General features: G+C 48.7%; 1 protein-coding gene and 1 pseudogene across 1 annotated transcript in view; both read right to left on the minus strand.

The window, feature by feature from the left end:
- Window positions 1-23,810, minus strand: part of LOC144175534 (tRNA (34-2'-O)-methyltransferase regulator WDR6-like) — a 161,844-nt gene that overhangs the window by 76,639 nt on the left and 61,395 nt on the right. The window contains exons 9-10 of the mRNA XM_077704610.1: window positions 22,975-23,147; window positions 4,137-4,297 (exon numbers count right to left, since the gene is read on the minus strand). Coding sequence (XP_077560736.1) covers window positions 4,137-4,297; window positions 22,975-23,147 — 334 coding nt within the window. The remainder of the gene's footprint in view (window positions 1-4,136; window positions 4,298-22,974; window positions 23,148-23,810) is intronic.
- LOC144173931 (uncharacterized) lies at window positions 20,091-22,858 on the minus strand (annotated as a pseudogene).

Consider the following 23,810-nt stretch of genomic DNA (forward strand, 5'->3'; position numbering starts at 1 on the left):
TGCAAATTGAAATGTGAAATTCATCGACAGCGATCCCCCAGTTATCTATTTACAAGAATGTGTACTGTAAGGCAGGCATTTAGTTACACTTTGTGTAAGAATGCCTGGAGTTACTTTCCCGAGGCACAGACAACCAAGAGGCCTGCCCTGTATTAGACTGGTGATGCTGTCTTCTGGAGCCTGTTCTTTGGTACCTGGTCTGAATGAATCAGAAAAAGCTCTTAGTGCATGCATTAGCAAAGTTTAGGCAGAAATAATTTGCCATGTGGCATTATGCAACTTCACGTTTATGTCTTGCACACGAAAGCTGACTGCATATTTGTTATCTGTATGTCCCAATACACTGAATGCAGTTAAAGAGAATGGCCTCTGAGACCAGGGCCCGTTTGCCCGTACGTGATAAGTTGGAGAATAAGTTCTCAACTACGACTTATGCGCTTAAGTCGTTTGCCGGAAACCGAAACAAGCGCGCCAATAAGGTGGCCGACTTATTCCCCACCTTATACGCCTCGAGCGCAGCCTGTAGGGGCGCCACTGAAATCCCCCTAGCGGCCCGTTTCGAAAGCAGGCGCGGGAGTCCGCGCCCCGCTCCCCAGTGCCGCCGCTGCTTTTGCGGCACGTTCACGACTGAGATTTACCGTTTGTGGGCGTTTGAAATCCATGTTTGTGTGGAGTAGTCACTCTGTTCGCAAATGGGGTGTGTTTACGAGAGTGTAAATGTTTCCGACGCAATCTTAGTGTGGTATTTTCGGTCTGTATAAGCGCCAGATGTGTGTCACAGGCCAGCGTCGCGGAACCGGCGTATGATGGAGCCGATTGTAGTTACACTGACCTGAATTTACTAGCCGTGTCTCCGTAACCACCGGTTCCTCAGATGTTCATGCTACGGCTATACACTAGGATTTAAATCGGTTTTGTGCGCTTACATAATCAGCGGAGCACTCATAACTGACAGCACACCAGTTACGTTTGCCAATATTATGCCTCAGATATTGATCACCACCATTTACAAGCCAGTCTGTGTTAATTTCGGAAATATTCAACAAAAGTACGATGGACAATGCATAATTATACTCGGGGATCAGCACACGACAGAGTCGTCTTGTCATGAGGTGCACGCCCGCAGACCTTCATCTGCTACATATATCCTCTGTGAGCAGCGCGGAGACTGGCTTACAATATAATCCGCGTCCGCGACTAAATGCTTCTTCAAAATAGCGTCATATGGCACAGGGAGCCTGCAGAATAAACCAGAAACTGAAATCAGAGGGCCTTATCACATGCCACACTCTTCCAACGACACATTTCATCGCTTTTTGAACAGCCTACCCTGTATACTTCCAAAAATGCGTCCGCCGTATGATCAGCTCTTCGTTGAAGTAGAAAAACAAAAGAAAAGTGAACGCGAGATTTATGTGTGGGATTACTAAAACGTTCATTGCTTGATTCCGCTCCGCATTTGTACACGGCGTCCTCCTCCTCGCCCCCCCCCCCCCCCCCCCCACCGATTTCTCGCGAAATAGCAGTGCATTTCGTGTATAGTTGGTCTAGTGAAACCTACCTGGCTTAAGTTTAGACGAATGTCTTTAGCATGCGAGAAGCTGCACTGTTTCACTGTTTTTTTTTATTTCCGTTAGAACTATTATGTTTCTAAATTCCGCATTGGCACAGCATTTATTTTTCTGTGGTTTCATTTCCTTGGTTCTTGCTATATGGCGTGTGTGGGCACATATTTAACGACGCACAGGCTTGGAATATACTTTACATTTTCGCATGGTTTATATTCTTATAAAAGGCATAAGTTATTGTCCGGGATTTGGTAATCACATCCCCGAAACATATTTTTTCGCGGCGTATATATGTGAAACGAAGCCGCATTCGTTGTCTACGCTGCAAAATGAAGCCAACCTCTCATTGTGCCAGTATCAGGTCTAAACGAGGCGTCAGAAGAATTCATTTGTGCCTGATGTTTTGGAGGTGACATGGGTGATATGTTGCTGCCGTCGCCGACGCCCGGAAGAGCGGCGACGAAGCGCGCAGAACCGTGTCCCCGGGTAGCTCTTGCAGGCGATCGCGTACTCTACGAAGACGCAGCTGCTTTTTAAGTGACCTAAACGTACTCTTTACCTATATTCGTCACCATAAAAAGTTTTTTTAGGGCGCGGAAAGGCGAAAAGAAGCGAAATAGAACCAAAACACTGCACGAGCCCCTATCAGTCACGCAGTGCAAATCCCGTCAACGCCACGGAGAAGCGGCGGCAGGCGGCGCAGTGATCGCGAAGCTCGAGGCGTATACTGGTAGGGAGGTCCCGGCCAGCCTACGCAGCGAAGTCGCAAGTTTATGCGCTCCCTAGGAAATACGTCCTTTGTCAGGAACCGAAAGAAGCGCGCGGATAAGCCTTGTTTACATACGAAGGACCCGGCCAGCGTACGCGGATAAGTTGCGAACTTATAATTAAAGGATGGCTGCCGTTGCTCCCCCTCGCCCACATCGGCTACTAGCTCTGCTGCTAAGGCTGTCCTTGCGCAGACAGCGCGTTTCGCGACCGAATACGCCCTTTCGAGGTCTACGACGACGAACGCTTGCGCCGGCGGTTACGGTTTGGTCGGGGCGGCGTTCAGTTTTGCCCGAACGCATAAGTTCCCGCCTGCAAAAAGACAGCGGCCGCCGACTACGATAAGTCGAAGACAGCAACGGCGAATAAGTGGTTTGCCGGAAACGCCGCAAGTGATCATCTAGGGACAACTTATCTGAGACGAGCGAAAGTTCAGCACCTAGTTGACGACTGTGAAAGAAATGTAGGGAAAACGCGAGGAAACCGAAACCGACTGAAAAGGTGCATATCGACGGCTAGAAAATCAGCTCGCAGTACGCCAGGAAGCCAAGTGGGCGACACCTAGGCCCGGCGCAGCCAATGAAAATGCTGCCGCCTTTTGCGACAGTCGTCTGCTTTGGAAGCTGCGATCATTGTGAAATAAAGCAAAAATTGTCAGTTAAATTGCTCCACACTTGGGTACAGACGGTTGAGGCGTAATGTGTTTTTCTTGTATGTCAGTATTGCGTTGTCGGTAGAAACATGTTGCTTTCTGTAAATCGTTATAGTATATTGCAGTAGCACAGACACGCACTCCAACACACAAGCCATCGGCCGTGGTTGCGTGGTAAATCTATTAGCGCCATTTCGCTTGTGCAACTTTGGCGAGAGCAAGTCGCAATAATGAGTGTGCTGAAACATTCATTGCATTAATTCTTGTGGCCGAAAATACGAGAACATCGTCGTCAAAATAAAATAATGTGGAAAGCCTGTTTACAAGCGTCTTCTGCTTTCCGTGGTCATGTGAAACTAGATGTGTAGTCGCGCCACGGGAAGTGGTTGCGGTTGGGGGGTGTTTTTATAGATCTCAGACAACAAGGTTCCAACTGTGGCGCAATTTAACTGATAATTTTTGCTCTATTTCACAACGATCGCCGCTTCTAAAGCAGGCAGATGACTGTCGGCAAAATGCGGCAGCGTTTTCTTTAGCTACAACGGGCCTAGGTGACGCCCACTTGGCTTTCTAGCGTACTGCGAGCTGATTTTCTGCCCGCCGATTGTTGACTTTTCAGTCTGTTTCGGTTTCGGTTTCGTAGCGTTTCCCCTAGATTTTGTTAAAGTCCCTGTATTTTGTATCCGTGTGATCAGCTAGGTACTCGATGGCTAGGTACATAAGTGTCGCTGGTACCCAATAAGTTTTCTCTGGATGGTCACGTGCGGCGATTCCGGCAACCAACTTATTTGGCGCGGCTGTCTCCGACTTATCGTAGTCGGCGGTCGCCGTCTTATTGTAGGTGGGAACTTATGCGTACGGGCAAACGGGCCCAGAGCATTCCCTTATCTAACATGGGATGCTAGCAGGCTGGTCACACCAGACGGGTAGAACCGAGAGAAAGGCAACAAATGAGCACTAACACAGATCTTGCTCGCTCACTTCTGGTCTTTCCCCACACAGTCCTCCATCCGTGGTGCAGTGATCGCACATTAACATGCACCCCAATCCGCTGGACCACGTTTCTTGCTTCTTGTTACTGCCACAAAGGGGGGGTCATTGCAACGGCTGAAGCCGGCCTGAGAATCGTGCCCCTTCCCCCAACGCACCGCATCGGAGGATGGCCACGTGGCCCTGGATTCCTCCCAGGGCCAGGAATTTGCGGCTATGGGAGACAGCAAGGACGTTGTACGACGCCAGGTAGTCCCGCCGGAAGAGCTCCTCCCGCTTGAAGCCCCCAGGCCCACCCAGGCACCACCGCAGCAGCCGCCTGCGTGCAGCCCACCATTGTGGGTGGGCGACAGAGTCAGGCCACCACCAACGAGCCAGCAACTCCAACAGCCGAACCTACAGTCACACTTGAACCAAGGGCCCCCAGGGGGTCCGCATACCTGTGCTCTGCTTTGCTGGATAAGCTGAACAATCCAAACATTCACCAGCGTCTCGCACCTGGGCTAGTAGTACAGAGCCAATCAGAAATTTTCAGCTGAATCAAATTCTATACTAAACAAGTCAGTCCTTTCTAGTGTGATTTGCCTAAGCATTTGGTAGGTCAGCAAATAAATCACTGACCCATTTAGTAAGTAATTAAGCGAAAAAGATTGCCTGTAGTGACGGCGCTGCGCACACCACCCTAACCGTCCCGTGTATACCTTGCAGATCAATGAAGAAACAGATGCGGGCCTGAACGCGCACTTCCGACGACGGCGCAAAACCCAGTACGGTCCACGTGGCATCATTCCCTCTTACCCAGCGCCAGCGGAAACAGCTTGTCACCAGCTGGTCACGGGGCCAGTTTCGACGCCCATAAAAGCCTGCAAGCTGTTGGTGCCCAATTCAGCAGCAGTGACATCGCTGCGCACACCACCCTAAGCGTCCCCTGTATACCTTGCCCGTTGCTTTCCACATTTAGGAATGTCTGCTTAGATTTTTTATTTCGTCTGTCGCTGTTGCTGCTGTCCAATGTTCATTTCTTGCTGTTCTTGGATGCGGTTTATAGCTGGTCAAAATGCAAAGAAAGTGGTAAAAGTGTTGCAAGAATTTAAGAAATGAGGAATGATCTGAGGCTTTTCGAAGTGGCGTTAGAACGTAGCATCCGATCTGACAAGCGAAACCTACGCTTAGAGATAGAAGAAGTTAAGAAAAGTCTTGATTTCATGAGCAAAGGCTTTTATGACGCTAATGGACATTGGTCATCGGTGCAGAATGGAAACGGTGTCCTAAAAAAAGAAAATGAAGCACTCCGGCACAAGGTTTACACACTCGAGAATGAGTTGAGCACAAGTCAACACAGTAAAGCTTGATGTCGGGCTAGTTGGTGTAACATGGTTTTGAAGGTACATTGCGCTTGCTGTGAACACAGAGACGGGCACGAGAAAAAAACGTAGACTTTCACGAGAAGACGGCGCTCTAGTTGAAGACAACTTGTTGAAAACTGGACAATATTCCCGAAATAGAAACATCAAAATCAAAGGGGTTCAACAGGAACCGAGCAAAAACCTTGTTGCCATTGTGCAAAAGATCGGTGTAGCTGCCGGTGAAACCGCATCGCCAAATGACATAGATGTCTGCCACAGAGTTCCAAACAAGAACCCCGGCAGTGCAAACATTGTCGCTCAATTTCAACGCCATGAAAAGCAAGAAAAGGTTCTCAAAAAAGCCCGTAAGAAGCGCCTAACAAATGAAACCCTTGAACTAGGATCAGATGAGCCTATATACATACCGTATTTACCCGATTCTAACGCGCACTTTTTTTCCGAAAAAATAGGCCGAAAAATTGCATGCGCGTTAGAATCGGATACAAAACCGAAACTGTCGAAACAGCGGAAATTTCGTCCCACCCATCGCCATCGCCATCTCAAGATGGCGCCAAAGCTTTTAGCAACGATTTTTCGGACGCAGCAAGTATTCTATAGCAGTAAGCCTAGGCGCCTAGGTTTTTCTATCGGCGCTCACACAAATCGTCAAATCGTTTCACTTGCGCGCTTGATAACAGCAATGGCAGCAGCGGCTCCCACGCGTTCAAAACGAGCGGTCGGCTGAAGCGTGTACATCTGGAGAAGCTCTCGGGATGGGCGTGTGAGTCGTGGGACATGATCCCATCGACCATGGTTGAACATTCGTTCAGAAGTGTGGCATCGCGAACGCGCTTGAAGGCACCGAGGCCTAGATGTTGTGGTCAGCGGAGAGCGACGAGGAGTGAGATGAGTGAGATTACTTTGGGAAATAAATCGGCCGTTTCTCTCGCATTCATTTGTCTGGGTCACAAAGTCCCGAGCGCGTTACAATCGGAGGTGCAAGTTTTTTCGTTTTTTTTGCCAGGAAAATCGGGTGCGCGTTAGAATCGGGGGCGCGTTAGAATCGGGTAAATACGGTAAGTGAACACCTATGCCCTGGAATGAAACGGTTGCTTGGAATACCAAATGCACGAAAACGCGAAAACGGGTGGAAGTTTGTGTGGGTAAAAAACAGCATATCTTTGCCCGTCAAGCAGAAAAGTCACCAATAGTTGCCATTAACACCGAAAGTGATATCAACAAGACCTGCACGGACGACGCTGCGCATATCGCTGCACATGGAGCCCAGAAGTCGCACGTAGTTCCTAGCGCCAGTGAAAGCGATAGCCAAAGTAACGGTGCACAGAATCCCGCGTAGGGTTATCTGTCCATAAACCGAAAACACTCAGTTCCCTTTTCATGAGCACGGATTACATTCCGCCAGAAAACATTTTTTCAGCTGCTGGAGACATCAATCTAAATAAATTCCTAAAGCTTTTTCATCTAAACACCCGATCACTCAGAACAAAACATGATGATGTCTCAGCGTTATATGAGGCATGCAACATAGAATTTCATGTAGTTATGTTCACCGAGACTTGGTATACCGAAGACTCAGACCATTACATACTGCCCGGCTACAACCATTTTTATATGAATCACATAGGCAGCCGTAGAGGCGGGGTATCAATCCAAACAACATTCACCGGTTTTGAAATAGCCTCTAAATACAGCCAAATCACAGATAATTATGAAAGCCTATGCATAAACTATGGCAAAGAACTATTTGCTGTTATGTACCACCCGCCAACTGGATGTATTGCTGCCTTTTTCCCGCTTCATTGATTGCTTGTTTCCGTATGCAAATGACATGGGTTGCCTGCTACTTCTTAGGGGAGACTAATATCGATGTATTGAAACATTCCGGCACTAAGGCTGATTTTATGGCCATCCTTGCGTGCAATGGGCTCTGCAACGTCACCACACTACCAACACGTCACCAGCTGAACGTGTTCACTCCTTGACATGTTCATCACAAATTGCTCAAGGGATTGCAATATATCTGGGGTCCTGAGCTCTGGCATAAGTGAGCTCAGGACCCCAGAACCGTCGCTGCATGCAGTTACCCGTCAAAACATGCCCCATCTGGCACACATTACATCATTTTCCCCATCGGCGTACCACTGAGTAAAGCCATGTGATGCTTGATCGTCAGTGGAGCAATTCGAGAAGTAAGCCCTTAGTGCGGTAAACAAAGTTGTTCCGTTAGTAATCTGCACGCCCTTTTAGTGTCACCCGCTGCTGTGCGAACCCCCCCCCCCCCTCTTTTTTTCTAGATCATCCCGTCGTGACTACAAAGTGCGGCAAGTGGCCGAAGGATGGCGCTACCTGCCCGGAAGAATCAAAACAGGCCACAACAGATACTGTGGTCACCAATCGTTCAAATGGCAGTTATTGCAAAAATAAAGCTCCACATGCGAAAAAGGAGATGATAGTGTGGTGAAAAGTTGTGTTAGGGATTGTCATTCGCAGTTGTACAGATAGCGGCGGTCAAATATCCGCCACGATGCTAAGTCTAAAGTTCCCAACACCCGAGCCGACCCGAGCAACACAAGTTGGTTGCGGGTTGTTGGGGAAGCCCCTCTAAAACTTGCCATGCGCAAACGCGTTCCTTTTGTGTTCCCCTAATTTCTTGGGGGCCCCCAAAGCCGGGTTCACCTATTCTAAAACTGCCTTTTAATGCATTTATTCGCTCATTTCGCCCGTACAGGTGCAAAGACTGCACCCTCAAAAACATTCTCTAGCTGTTTAATTAATGCGCTTGGTACCATTTTTTTTTTTATGGTTAGCTTTTTTGACAATTGAAGGAACTCTTTTCTGTCTACTTGCACAGGTGGGCAACACGAGCTCAGAGCAGCGCAATCCCAGCAGGGCCTGATGCAGAAGGCACAGACCTAAATGGGACCGCGAGGAGCGACAAGCCAAAAAAAGGCAACCAAACAACACAACAAAACCTGGCTTAGAATTGTCGTTTCTCTTTGACAACAAAAAAATAAAACACTATTCGGGGGCACAGCTGTATAGTGACATTGTAGTAAATGACCGTCTCTTGCAAATGGCACTTGGCAGTAACACGTGAACCACCGGAATCTTGCGGTTCGCATTCCTCCACGTCGTACACCTAGCTTGCTGTACACAGCTTCTGCCCTTCATCCATCAAGCATTCTCGTAGAAAGTCTTCTGGTGATGGTACCATCACAGATCCATGCCACGGAACGACCAGCACCATTCTCCCCTGGCAGACACGGCACAAAATGTGTTCAAACAGCACATGCGCAACCCGCGCGCAGGCCTATACACACACGGACACAGGCGGATCGTCTGCTTCCGTACTACTAAAAGTTTCTGCCCCGCTCCCCTAGACGGCGCTCAGTGTACCATGTTCGGAGCGCCTCCTACCCAGTGCAGGTTCCCTATAGCAGGAAATGAATGAATGAATATGCTTTATTATAAACGAGGCATGAAGCCCTTTGGGGGGGAAGGAAGTAAGTAGGGAGGGGATGAAGGGGGATGCCCTAAAGTTCATTGTGGGATCATAGGTCCTTTCGTGGGCATCTTCGTTCTTGTGTGCCGTTTAAAAAACACAAGGTCAGGCCCGCTCTACAGTTGAATCCCGCTACAATGAAATTGACAGGACGTGCGAAAAATTTCGTTGAAGCAAAAATTTGTTGAGGCGAAATCTGCCCCAACACACCCCGGAAAGGCCCGAAAAATAGCCCCGTATGTTTCCGCATCATTGAAATCATAATACAATGTTTAGAAAAAGGAGTGACGCGCAATAATGTCATGCTTATTCGGATAACAAACATACCAATGGTTATCTGTTTTTTCACTGCACGCAAAGAACGCGTTACGGAGGGGGGTGAAGAAATTCAGGCGCAAAACCTATTGCTGTACAAGGCGTGTCCATCGAGCTGATTACTTGCAGATAGCTTCTAGGCCATCGAAAGCCCCCCCTCTCACTTGTGGCAGGAGCAGTGCCGTTATCTTATCCTCTGATAGGGCACGGCAGCTACTGACCTTGGCAGGCAAGACGCATGTGCTTGCATTTAACATGACCGCGCGCTCGCGACTAAGGTAGGATGACTTGGCTTCAAGACCAAACACTCAAACACGATTTTTAGATGCAGAGCATCTGATTCACTCGCCTTGTCCCTCCGGCGTCGTCATCGTTGTTGTCGTCGGCGTTGTCCACCCCTCTGCCATTCTCCTCGCCGCGCGAGCTGCGCTCTCCGCCGCTCTCCGCCGCTCACCCCCTCTCCTCTCCGATAACGAACACTCTCTCGCGAGGGGCATTGGATTGGATTTGATTTGATTGGATTGGCTGGCTTGGCTTGGATTCGGTTGGATTGGATTTGGATTGGATTGGATTAAAGTGGATTGTGTTGGATTGCGTTGCGTCATAGCCGCGGCACATTGCGTCATAGCCGCGGCAGACGCGCTGGGGCCGGCACATGTGCAGTACTCTCTCTTCCGCGGTTTCCTCTCCTTCGGGCGCACTGCGCATATAACCGGTGTGCCGTTCTCCGGCGAAGCAACATCCACGCTTGGCTCAAACACCTAGAGTCCACGCCGCTTTACAAGTACGCCAACGTCGTCATCGACTGGGACCAGCTTACGCAGTCCCCTCAACGTTATGAGCGCTATAAAACGCGTTCCCTTCGCCGCTCCGCCTATGCGTCGCATCTACACAGGGGTTCCCGCGAGGGGAGGTGGGAGTTTTTTTGCTCTTGTAGGGTTCGTACAGGCTTCAAAAGCAAAAATTCAAGGGTTTTCAAGGACTTTAAAAGACCAGAAAACACATTTTCAAGGTCCCCATCTAATGTTTTATCTGGGATTATTTATAACTTTTCCAACACAACGCAAAAGTTTTTTATTGCACAATACCTAAGCACATTCGTGCACATTTAGATAGGTGCTAACGGGTTCGTATATGCTTCCCCAGCTTTATTTTTTTATTTCATGGCTGGTATTTAGAGGTTTTTCTTTTTTCTTTGTGTTTTGCTGAGGCTATTTGATTTCTAAACTTAGTTAATGTTGCCTGCATCTCCTGCTTTGTCAGCGAAAGTATCAGCTGAAATTAAATCGAGCAAGTGTTGCTTCAAGGCAGGATGAACTATGTACACGTCCACCATTTGCACGTAAAAGCAAACGTAGATGGAGCATATTAGGCACAACAAACATGCAATGAGCAAGCGTCCACAGACTAGATGGAAGAGAACAGAAGCTGGCTTTCACTGGATTGTGTCGTGATATGGATTGGATTGACAAGTTCCTGCTCCCAATGTTGCCTTGTAATAATGAAAATCCACCAAACTTGTAATTTCCCGCAATACACTGAAACTTGATTGTTACAATGTTTCTTCACAGTTGTTAACACCTAAAATCCATGACAAACACCTTAAATTCTTGTGAAAAGACAGGGCCGTTGATTCTCTCAGGAAAAATCAAGGGTTTTCAAGAACCATTTAAAAATTCCAGGACTTTCCAGGTCTTGAAATTGACACTTCTAAATAGAAGGGTTTTCAAGGTTTTCAAGGACCTGTGCGAACCCTGTATTGGCTATGAAGAATGGTAGAAGGAAAATAGCAAGGACATCTGCTCACAACGCATACATGACGACGCCACAACAGCAGCGGAGCACATTCATGCGATTTCAACTGGATACGGATTGGCTGTAGCTCCGGCTTGGCGAACCGGGACTGCGCCTCATGTAAAGACGGCCAGCCACATCGTTATCACCATCAAACAATGGCACCTGCCTATGAGTTTTTTTTCCTTTTGGGTGGCAGTGTGGGCGCACCGCGCGTGTTTTCGATGAAACTAGGCGTCCTGAATGTATAAAAAGTTACAGATAGCTGGCGCTACGCTTATTTTATTGTAAAATAATTGTTAAAACCCAGCCCAAATCATCAGAAATTTCGTTGAAGCGAAATCGAGCCTGACAAATGGTTTGTTGTGGTGAGGACTTTGTTGCATTGACTTCTATGGCTAGCTGACGGGGAATTGGAAATATTTCGTCGAAGCGGAAATTTCGTTGAAGCGGAGTTCGTTGTAGCGGGGTTCGACTGTATACTGCTTTGTAGAGACCACTCTCTAGTGCGTATCGGCCTATTGCTCCGAGTAAGGATGCGTTACTCCGGAGTAGCTGTAAGTGCGCATGAGCGTCAGATGGCAGTGGCCATTTATCAAGCAGGGCGGCTCTGCCTTTGTCAAATGTCGTACAGTGCCAGATTAAATGGTACAGGTTAGGTGTTGTAGCCTGCCCACAAAAGGTACACGTGGGTGCCGATGTGAGGGAAGTGGCGCCGTTAAACCATTTTCAGGTTACGTCTGGGGTATATGCGCGTTTGTGTAGGCCTTGTTAATAAAAATTTCTTCTTGGCATCTGAGGGGGGTTCCAGCAGGCAGGAAGCCCTGAGGGGTAATGTCTTGGAGTCGCTTGTGGCTTTCTTGTTGCAAGCGTTGGCGCTGCAAATACCATGTTTCTGGAGTAGGCGTCAGCGAAGGGTTCGAAATCATGGGAGGAGAGGTTAGGAGGCACTCCCTCGTTGTGGGCTTGCTGATTTCCATTAGCTCCAACCGTGTGACCAGGTGTCCACGCAAGTCGAGCAATCGTGCCTTGTTGCTGGAGGGTCTGTATTAGTGCTATGATGAGATTGGCAGTTGCATTGTGAATGTAGGCCTTGCTGAGCTCGTGTAACACTGTATGAGAGTCCGTAATTAGTCTGAACTTGGTGACGTTAGTTGGTGCAGAGTGTTGCAGTTGTTGAAGCGCCCCGAGTATTCCAAGGAGTTCAGCTTTTTTGGCGAGGCTGTAGGTGTGTGCAATTTGGCGGTGGCCATTGAGGGTAGGGTGTTCAGGGCATACCCAGGCAATGGCCACTTGCGCACCATCAAGCGAGGCATCTGCGAAGATATCCCATTCATCAGGACCTTTCTCTTGTTTAAGTTTGCGTATATATTGTTCCCGCACAGCTGTGTTTCGTCTTGGGAGTGGTTTCCGGCGCCCGATACCGGTTGTTCGACGATCCCAGAGTGGGATTGAAGGGGGTATTATCGTGGGGTCGACTTTGCTGTTTTGCAGATCCCATCGTCTGAGTGCTTGGCCTTGTGGTGTGAGGTCAAGGCGTTGCTGATGCATAAGTTGCGTTTCCTCCACTATGCTGGTGAGTGGGGGCAGTTGAGCGGCCTGTTCGATGATGATGATGGATTGATTTTATTGGCGCAAGGCCGACATGGGCAAAGAGCGCCAAACACAAAGTGATTTGATAGGAGAGAACACGAAATAAAATCAGTTGATTGATTGATTGTGGGGTTTAACGCGCCGACGCAACGCAGGCGATGAGGCGCGCCGTAGTGGAGGGCTCCGGATTAATTTTGACCACCTGGGGATCTTTATCGTGCGCCGAAATCTCGTACACACGGGCGTTTTTGCTTTTCGCCTCCATCAGAAAAGCGGCCGCCGCGGCCGGGAATCGAACCCGCGACCTCGTGCTCAGCAGCGCAGCGCCTTAGCCACTGAGCCACCGCGGCGGGTGAAATAAAATCAGTTAAAAACAATGAGCACGGCTGGTGTAAAGGGCCAGGGTGAGGAACAAGAGTGGTTAAAAATTAAATAAGGTGGCTGGTGTATAGGACCAGGGGTAAAACTATGGGTGATAAGAGATGAGTTGTAAGAAATGAACTTCAGATAGGAACCTTAAGGTTCGCTGAACAGAGAACATGGCTTCATCTCCTAAGAAGTATGACGGGTGTGGTGGAATGTGTCGTGTGTGTAGTTGTGGGAAGTGTTTTCGTCGTGTAATGTCGAGTGCCTTACATTGTATGAGGATGTGGATCACGGATAGGGCCTCTCCGCACCTGCTGCACAGAGGTCTTGGAGACCCCGTGAGAAGGTGCGAGTGCGTTGCATGAGTGTGCCCTATCCGTAATCTAGCCAAGGCGACTTCAGTGTATCTATTACGTGTGTCGGTGGTGTATGGTCCCAAGTGTGGTTTTATTACGTGTAACTTGTTGTCTGTTTGTTCACTCCAGTGCGTTTGCCATGTTTTGCGAAGTTGTTGTCTGATGTGTGGTTTCACGTCGGTGTAGGGTAATGTGGTTATGTCTACTGTATTCGAGAGTGTAGCACCAGCAGCCATTCGGTCCGCTGCTTCGTTCCCGGCTATACCACTGTGGCCAGGGACCCAGCAAAGAACCAGTTCAAACTTGCGTACATACACCGACATAATACCCTTGACTATTAGATTTACAATGTGATTTTTCGAAGACTTTGTTGACGACAACGCCCGCACGACACTGAGGGAGTCTGTATATATAATGGATTGTGGGATGTGACTTTGAAGTATATGATTGACAACAAGAAGTACACCGTAAGCCTCTGCCGTAAATATACTAGTATGACTATTCAGAGTTTTGGTGACACTAAGGCCGGGCCCATGCGCCGCGCAGGACACAGAGGTGGAAGTCTTAGAGGCATCCGTATAAAATTCAGAGCACTCATACTTCTGCTGCAAATACAAGAAATGCTGCAGAATTGCACATGTGGGAGCTCGGTTTTTATCTACATGTGTGAATGATGTGTCGCATGAGACAGGGCGGAGATGCCATGGTGCTATGAGATCTGTTACAGAACTTTGGATGGTATCTAAAAAGGAGACAACAAGCTCTGACGCTTCCTCTCTAACTCTGTAAGAGAAGGGCGCAGAGAAAGATGGTCGATTTAAAAGGAGTTCAGTCATGAAGGTATCATGAAAAACTGATTTAAAAGGATGGTGAGGCATGGAAGAAATTTTAAACGCATAAAGAAGGTCTGTGTATGCTCGCTGACATTGTAGGTTCCATTTGTTGCACTCTACATACAGGCTTTCGACTGGACTAGTCCGAAAGGCACCACAGGACAAGCGGAGCCCTAGATGAAGCACAGGGTCCAGCATTCTGAGGGATGTTTTAGTGGCTGACCCATAGACAACGCTGCCATAGTCCAATCGTGAGCCTATCAAGCTGGTAAAAACACGCAACAGAAGCTGTTTGTCAGCACCAAAAGAGATGTGCGAGAGAACCTTCAGGATATTCATTGTTTTTAAGCATTTATGTTTTAGTTGTTTTATGTGTGGGATGAATGTGAGCTTTTCGTCAAAGATTATACCTAAAAACTTGTGTTCCTTTTTGACAGCAATCGAGACACCGTGGAGTTGAATGTCTGGATCCGGCCGGATGCCACGCCTCTTGGAAAACAAGACACAAGTGCACTTCCCTGGATTAAATTTAAAACCGTTGCTGTCTGCCCAACCAGCTAGCTTGTTAACACCAAGCTGGACTTGGCGCTCGCAGACAGACAGGTTACAAGACTTAAAGGATAATTGTACGTCATCTACATAAATTGAGCAGGAAATCGACGGTGGCAATGCCTTCCTCAGGGAATTCATTTTTACAATAAACAACGTGCAACTCAAAACTCCACCTTGCGGAACACCGTTTTCCTGCACATGAACTCTAGAAAGTGCAGTTCCAACTCGCACGCGAAACGTTCTTTCAGAGAGGTAACTGGCAAGCGTGTTCCACATGTTACCCGACATGCCAAAGGACTTCAAGTCGCTAAGGATGCCGTACCGCCAAGCAGTATCGTACGCCTTTTCAAGATCAAAGAAGACTGTCATACAGTACTGCTTGTGGAGGAAAGCATCTTTGATATAAGACTCTAATGCAACGAGTTGATCGTTGGTAGATCGCCCCGCCCTGAAGCCCGCCTGGCAGCTCTCGAGAAGGCCATTGTACTCTAAGAAGTACACAAGTCTCCTGTTTATCATCTTCTCGAAGAGCTTACACAGGCAGCTTGTCAGGGCAATGGGACGATAACTGGCGGGAGAGGAAGGGTCCTTCCCTTCCTTTAGGAAAGCCACTACTATGGCCTCCCTCCAAGAGCGTGGAATGTGCCCCGAAAGCCATATTTTATTGTATAGGTGTAAGAGTGTTTCAAGAGTGTCTGGGTGTAGGTGCTGTATCATGGTGTATGTAATCTTATCTGCGCCTGGAGCTGAAGGTTTGCACGAGCTCAGGGCAGCCCTCAACTCATAGATAGTGAATTCAGAGTTGTAAGAAGTTTTTGATCTGTCTTCGTCGTGTAAGGGCTTTTTTTCTGCAGATGTTTTGTGTTTCATGAAAGTGTTCGTGTAGTGTGCTGAACTGGACACGTGTTCGAAGTGTTGTGCAAGCGTGTTAGCCTGGTCTTCAAGTGTGTCCCCTGTTGTGCTAACCAGGGGCAGGCTGTGTGTCTGTTGTCCTTTGAGCTTGCGTATACGTGTCCAGACTTTGTGTGTGTCTGTGTATGAATTAATGGATGTCAAGAAGGTGTGCCAACTCTCTCGTTTCGCCTCACCGCGCACACGTTTTCCTAACGCCTTGGCCCGTTTGAACAAAATGAGGTTACCCGACGTGGGGTACCGACGAAGGATACCCCACGCCTTGTTCTGGGCCTCTCGCGCCCGCCTGCAGTCCTCATTCCACCACGGCCTCCGCTGGTTACGCGGGGCACCAAAGGCGTGGGGAATGGACTTTTCCGCGGCGTCGAGGATGTGCGCCGTGAGGAGTTGGGTGGCTTCTTCAACGTGTAGGTGTCCTATGGATGTGTGGTGTAGTTTCGATGTGTCTGTAAATGTGTTCCAGTTAGCTCGTGCTTCATTGAACCTATTATGGGAAGAAGAACTGCTTGGGCCGTTACCTATATATGTTAGTGAAGTGGGGAAGTGGTCACTGCCATATGGGTCAGTGCCCACTCCCCACTCAAGACATGGAAAGAGAATTGCCGAACCAATAGCCAAGTCAAGATTTGAGTATGTATTGTGTCCTATGTTATGGTATGTAGGCTGTTTCTTGTTGAAAAGGCATGCTCCAGAGGATGTTAAAAACTTCTCTATCAGGCGACCTCGGGCATCCGTGCGAGATGAGCCCCAAAGAGAATTGTGTGCATTGAAGTCGCCTGTAAGTATGTATGGTTCGGGCAGCTGGTCAACCAGCGCCTCGAAGTCGGTGCTCGTAAGTGCAACATAAGAAGGAATGTATATGGAGCATACCGTTATCAATCTATTAAATATTATTGTGCGGACGGCTACAGCCTCGAGGACGGTGTTCAAGGTGACAGGGTGGCATGCTAAGGATTTGTGGGTGATTATGGCAACACCGCCAGAAGAGTGTGTGCAGCCATCCCTGTCTTTCCTGTATACCATGTAACTATTCAAGAAATTTGTGTGTTTGGTATTCAGATGTGTTTCCTGGACACACATTATACTTGGCTGATTGGCATGCAGAATCTCATAAACGTCGTCAAGATTATTCAGAAGGCCTCTGCAGTTCCATTGAACTATGTTTTCTCTTCCCATTATTATGTGTTCAGAGCTACTGGAGTGTGACTGTTTATGTAGGGTCTTTCGGGGCTTGGACTCTTGGGAGGGGTTTTCTGACCTTCTCTACTGACCTGGACGTCGCAGCCCGTTCCTTCCGCTGCGATGTAAGCCGGAAGGGCTCGACGTCCATGTCGTCATCTGAAGGCAAGGGGGTGCCCAGCGGACTGGGCCCCCTTGGCGTGGTACCCTTTCGGGTGTTCTTTGCCTGCGCTGCCAGTGCCGAAGGCGTGGGGAGCACGACAGACGGCAAAGGCAGTGAGGCGGCGGAGGGGGTCGCTGCGACTGCCTCCGTCTCCATCTCCGTGCCTTTGCATGTGCTTTGGGCCGGTGGAGAGGAAGCAGTGGATGCAACGGCATCCCCAACAGATGTTGTTGCCACCACAGCTGCTGCTGGGTGAGCGAGCGGTGCAGAGGCTGGTTGGGCTGCCTGGGGCAACCCTGGGGGGGGCGGGGGCGGTACCAAGTCCGACTCGCGGTACTGGGTCCCCGCCGAAACCAGACGCCGCTCCGCCCCCCGGCGAGCCGCGTCGGCGTACCTCCCCAGGGGGAAAGAGGCGAACCTCTTTCGCGCCTCTGGGAAGGTGATGTTCTCAGTTACCTTCACATTAATAATCGCCTTCTCCTGCTTAAACTTCTCGCACGTTCGAGAGTAGGCGGCATGGGGTCCCTGGCAGTTGGCGCAGGTGAGGGTTGACGATGAACAATTATCAGATGGATGATCATGCTGAGCGCATTTTGCGCAGGTCAGACGACCACGGCAGGAGTTGGTTCCGTGCCCGAACCGCTGGCACTTAAAGCAGCGGCGCGGGTTTGGAATGTAGGGCCGGACATTACAATGTACAAAACCTGCATTGACGTACTCTGGGAGTGTGGACCGGTCAAAAGTAAGGATAATGTGCTTGGTCGAAACTACTTTGTCATCCCTCCTCATAGTTATGCGCCTCACAGCTGTCACGCCCTGATTTCTCAGGCCCTCCAGCAGGTCAGCATCTGTCTCATTCATCAGGTCTACTTCAGAGATGACACCTTGAGTACTGTTCAGGCTCCGGTGGGGTGTCACCCTGATTTCAAGATTGGCTATGTGAGTTTGTTCAAGGAGGATCTTTGCATGCTGTTGGTTGTGTACTTCAACCAGGATTTCTCCAGTTCTTTGTTTTTTGGCCTTATATTTGTCACCAATGATGCCCTCCAGAAATTTCGATATTAGAAACACGGACTGTGATGCAAGAGGCTTTTCTTGGTCACTGGATTCCAACACCAAAAAACGTGGGTAGTTATCGGGCTTTGGAAGACTGTGGGTTGGGAGTGGCGGAAATGAACCTTCGGTGCGGCCCCTTTTCAGGGGCCGATCATGTTTGGGGGGGGATTTACGATTTACCATATGGCATGTAAAAGAAGCAGGGGACGGGGGTACTTTCTTCTCAAACCTTACCCTGATAGCCTGAGAGGTCCCGGAGCTCCCTGCCTGGTAAACAGACAGGGAGCCCATCCGCCGGAGCTTGACCTGGGCTCCGACGGCCACCGTTTGAGGCTTCTACCCTTCACCTTTAAACACATCACCACGGTAGGTTACAGTTTATGTTGGGGGCTCGGGGTCCGCGGTATCGCCAGTACCGTCACCAAGATTACTCAAGGTGCCCCGTGCGGGGGAGCGGCCTGTTCGAGGATATCAATGCGGGTATGTTTAGGGAGTCCAGTGATAGCCCGGATTGTTGCACGGTACAGGGCATTCAGGTCCCGTACAGAATGTATGCTGGTATTCCATAAGTGCTTCTACCGATCGCCACCACTTGCACAAGCGCAAGACAGGCCCGTTGGCTGGATCCGCCGAATTTTCTTGATATAAGGTGCACTGTCTGTTGCCAGGTTGTGCATAGGGTACGAATCCAAGCACTGGGACTGTTGCAGCTGCTAACTTAGACACCAAGTAGTCGGATAGTGCCGTTTTTCGGAGTTAAAGTTTCAGTGCCCATTTGAAGTGTCAGTTGTTCGGCCGGGTTTGTTAGTCACCGTGCATCTATATTCAGAAATTCTGTTTTTCTGGGTGAAAGTTCCAAGCCAAGCTCTGCGAGGAAATATTCAAGGCTGAATACTGCTGCCTGTAGTTCAGTTTGCATGCGCTCTTTGCAATTGTAATCAGCCGCTTCCATCCAGATGACAATGTCATCGGCGTAAATAGCAAATCGGGCTGAGGTGTTCCACATTAGTGCGCAAGCCACTCTGTTTATGGCGAAGTTGAAGAGCAGTGGGCCGAGTATTGATCCTTGGGGAACTCCCCTATCAAGAAATAAAGTTTGAGGTGCCCACTGGGAGCTCTTGCTGTGGAATCGAATTGGTCGGTGCTCCAGGAAGCTGCACATCCAGTTCTGAGCTCGCTGACTGGAGAATGCAGCTGCAAGTTCTTGAAGAATGACATTCTGGCAGACGTTATCAAATGCCTTGCGCATATCAACAGCCAGAAGGTAATCAGGTAAGTGTTTTCGAGATTTTCTATTAATAACTCCTCGAAGTAGCCAGATGTAGTCGTGAGAAAAAAATTAGATCATGCAACCTCAAGCAGATATGATGTCTACTTGATAAACGATCACTTTGTTGCTTCAGATGTAAGGACCTTGCAGGTGATTTCTTTCCTGCTGCTTGAACAGTTGCTTTTGACTAAAATTAGCCACAGAAGTAACTTGTGTAGTGCAAATGCTTTTTCAATAGTGTCTTCACGAAGCAAACCAAATGATCTCATTTTAGTGCATACTAATAGGTGTGGCTAGAGTTGGTTAGGCTTGATGGGAATGGACCATTATGCTCTTCTACAAGTAAGCTTTATATGCAAATTAACACTTGTTAAAAAGAGGGACTCCTAGGCATTCAACAGCGAACACACAGCCATGCCCATGAGAAGCTGAAAACAAATGACCGCAAATAAAACACCATAACAATCAATAAAAATTACACCTAAAAAATGACACACTTGTCTGAATATTTTGATGCTGCAAAAATATTGACGTGTTATAATCAGTGCACCTTTCTTTTGACATATCTGCTCTTGCCGTGTGCTTCGGCTTTTACCACTGTGCTCTACAAAGAAAAAGAAAAGGAATTACATTCCACACCTCGCATTCCACACTTCCACACACAACTTTTAGAGTGGTGTTCTGAAAAGTTACCATCAATTTTCTAGCACTGCAAGGTTGCCGATACCAAGAGAACTCTGGAATCGACCAATTACACCAGGGTTCTCCAACCCGCCCCCCCCCCCCCCCCCCCCCCGCTCCAACTGACCCGTTTGAAATGTGCGCCTGAGGAACTAAAAAAGACCACTGTCAGGGTTCATAGCGACCATGAAGAAAAAAATTCAAGGGTTTTTAAGGACTTTCAAGGCCCCAACTAAGGATTTTCAAGGACTTAAGATCACATTTTTTTGAGATCGTAGAAAAACACAACACCATCTTTCACAGCATGGAAGCACATATTTTACTGCAAGGAAGAAAATGCAAGCACATTTTTCATTTAATGCTGGTTTCATTGCATTGTTTTCGGATGATTTCTACATCCCTTTTGCTGATTCACCTCACAATCTAGGACGTATCGCACACAGACACACAAAAGGGGCCTATTTTCAAACAGTGGACTCGAGATTTTAAGTTCCCCAAGCTTCCCTTCAGGCTTTAAGTTCCAGAAGCTTCCCCTTGAGGCTCTCATCCATCTCTGCAAGCTCCAGGGACTTTTCGTTTGCTGTTTTTCTTAAACTGTTGGACTTCACAATCAAAGTGATGTCGCTTGTGGCTTCCGCCTGCAGAGCGTAGTTGTCGGCACAGGCTGTTAAATCAGCGAATGTTGCTTCTAGCCTCTTCTTCTTTGTCTTGATGCTCTGTATCTCTTCTTCAATGTGGCTTCTCTTTGATGCCTTTGTCTGCTCCATCACTTGTTTTTTTGTATCCTCCAAGTAGGCCCGACAGCAGTTGTGTGCGGCTGCGACAGACTTCCGCAACTCCTTCGTTATTCCAATGTTCAGGACGCAGCCAGCCTTGCTTACAGCATCACAAACAATTCGCTGTGACACATACGAGATATCCTTAAGGTTTTCGACAGAGACCTGATGGTTGACGAGAAGAAGCCGGATAACCTTCCACAAGTGCATGTAGGATGAGTCACCCTTCAACAGCTCAAGGTAGAGCTCGTCTAGGCCAAGAGAGTGTTTGTCAAACTGCCGCAGGTTGGGTTTCTTCTCTTGCACAAGTTCTGTGTATTCCCCAAGGACAGAATCACGCTCATGCTCACCCAATCGACCAACTGCAATAAGTGCATCTAGGGCCTTCCTGAAGCCTGCAAGGCAGTCATCTGGCTTTGAGGCCATTTGACGGGGATCAAGCGATGAGAGGTTCCTAACTAAATGGTATGTCAGCGGGCTCTTCTCCAGAATCTTCTTGGTTGTGCTTACAAGGAACTGTTTGCATTCCATCCTTTGGCGCTCACCTTCTTTGGCGCTCTTTGGCGCTCACCTTCGCGGCTTTGAGTACCTGTTCAGCAGCGTGCCCAATACCAACTTTCTCTGATGATACATGGTTATTTGGGTCTGCGACGTCCATCTTCAGCATGCCGACAACTCCTGTGGAAGCGGACAGCACCGAGCACTTCACGAATCTCGCAAGAAGCTTCTTAACGAGGCAATCGAGATCTCTTTTCAAAAAGAGCACCAGTGGTTTGTCCAGCTGATATTCCGTGAGGAATGGTTTTAGAATCATCGCGATGCCCAGAGCAAACTTCAGTTTGGCCAACAGCAGTGGGTCCTGGCAAAAGTCACTGAGCTGGATGAACGATGCACACTTCGGAAAGTTCACCTCTTTCTTTTTTGCACATGCGACGTACTTTTGCACATCGCCCCACAGGGTAATGGCACGTTCGATGACGGGAACATTTTTTACCCAGCGATGAGCAGCGAAGTTGACAGGAAATGTTACTTGGCCTGTCACAGTAGAGAACTATTTTCAGGGTCCACAGTATCTCCGCGTCGATCACACTCTCGTGAGCTTTGCACAGGCTGCTCACATCCGACGACGTTGAAGAACTTGAAGGAGTTGGCTCTATGCGTTGCTTATCAACAGCTGTGAAGTGGCTCCGCACAGTACTATGCGCTGCAGTTGCTGTCATGTTCTCCACGTGCTTCGCGCTTTTCATGCGACTTTTGAGGGCAGACTCCCCCATTGACGACACGTCGAATGTTTTTGCACATACCTTGTACTTAGCTCGATGCGAGTTCGATGTGTCCGGAGAAATCCACTCTTTGTAAGCAGCACTCCTTAACCACGCGTGCTAAAAGTTGCATTTTCCCGGCATATTGCGGCTGCAGAAGACGACTTGGACTATCCACACACCATGTTTCCCACAACACCGGTAGGGTAGGCTTAGCTTTGATCGTTGCTGCCGCTGCAACCACGCTAGACTGTTGTCGCTGTCGTACTGCGCAGTAGCCACAGGAGTGGATTGGATTAGATGCCTTGTTGGCTCCAGTACATAGTTGCCAGGCGTTCAAGAGGCATCCGCTAAAAACTGGCGGAACAGAAGCCCATTGACGAAATTCAAGGAAATTTAAGGACCTAAAAAATTCAAGGGGTTTCAAGGCCTTGAAAATGCTATTTTTAAATTACAGGGTTTTCAAGGGTTTCAAGGACCGCTAGGAACCCTGACTGTGCAAGAGCAACGGCAGCAGCAGCCGGTTACATCAAAAGGAGCCTGAAGAAGTGACTTCGAAGTCTCAGATTGCCAGCTGCATGCAAATGTTAGTGTCAATGCTTGCGATTGTCGCTTTCTTATTTTGTTTAGGAGCATCCCCTGTTCTCCTGGCCACGGCCCCACAACACCTGGCATTTGACCAGAGCTCAATTGTTGTATAATGCAAATTTTTAATTCTTAAACTTCTCACCCCCTACCAGTTCTCAATTCGACTCCTCAAAAATTCCTGGGGAGAACCCTGAATTACACGCAAAATTTTTCCACGACATCGTGTAATGCACGTCACCCCCTTCTCCTCCCCATGAGGGAATTGCAAAGAGCTGCAGTAATTCCATGCCTTCCCACCAGGAGCTGGGAAGGCATGAAATTACTGCAGCTTTTTGGGGGGTGGGAAGACGGGGGGTGGGAGAGCAACCGCATAGGTGGGATCGCACTCTTGGAGGCCGCCCTGAGCCGCCACGGACAGGGACACCACCCACCCCTCATTGGTGGACACGACGAGGGACAGGGGGCCCGAGGCGCTGAGGATGGCCAGGTTCCGGGGGAAGTCCACGCCATCCTTGAAGGCCTCGATCCAGGTCGTCTTGGAGGACTGGCTCACCACCTCGCCCACGTTCCACAGGCTCAGCGCGGACCCACTGCTCCCCGTCACCTGGGGGGGAGGACACCGACGAACACGCTACAGCCCCTGCCCTTTATGGCATTCACCAGGCACAGTCCTCGTACGAGTGGCCGCAGAGAAATACCGTATTTACTCACATAATGAACCCACTCACGTAATGAACCCTCCCCCACTTTTCTTTTTAAGAATTTACTTTTTTGTCACGTTGAATAAAAAATGCAGCGGCGATATGTTTTTATCTCAGCATGGTTGCTGATGCTGTAGACGATCGCAGTAACTTGATATCACGCCACAGTACACGCAGAAATGCTAAAAACGCATTCCAACTATAAAAAATCTCAACAGTAGCCGGAGACGTGAGCAAAATGACTGCGGTTCACAATTTAAAAATTGCGCGCTTGCAGTGTGTCACCTGCTCAGCACAAAACAAACCTTGCGACATAAAAATGTTGTGGTGTACAAACAAAGCGCAAAATGTACTCTGCACTCCTTCCCTGCTCTTTGCCGTTCCAGCTGGTTTTGGCGGCATGCGAACAAAGCACTAAATGTACTCTGCACTCCCCTGCTCTTGCTGTTGCGCGACTTCGCCATGACACTCCGTGGTGCTGTTGTTCAGGGGCGGTATTCTCGAGTTTTGTCCCTTTTGCGTCCCTTTCAAAAGTGTCCCTTTTGGCGATCCCTGATTGGCTAAAA

The sequence above is a fragment of the Haemaphysalis longicornis genome, unplaced genomic scaffold (genome assembly GCF_048455015.1).
Source record: "Haemaphysalis longicornis isolate Haplotype H1 unplaced genomic scaffold, Haemaphysalis longicornis Haplotype H1 scaffold_1, whole genome shotgun sequence".
Classification (NCBI taxonomy): Eukaryota; Metazoa; Arthropoda; class Arachnida; order Ixodida; family Ixodidae; genus Haemaphysalis; species Haemaphysalis longicornis.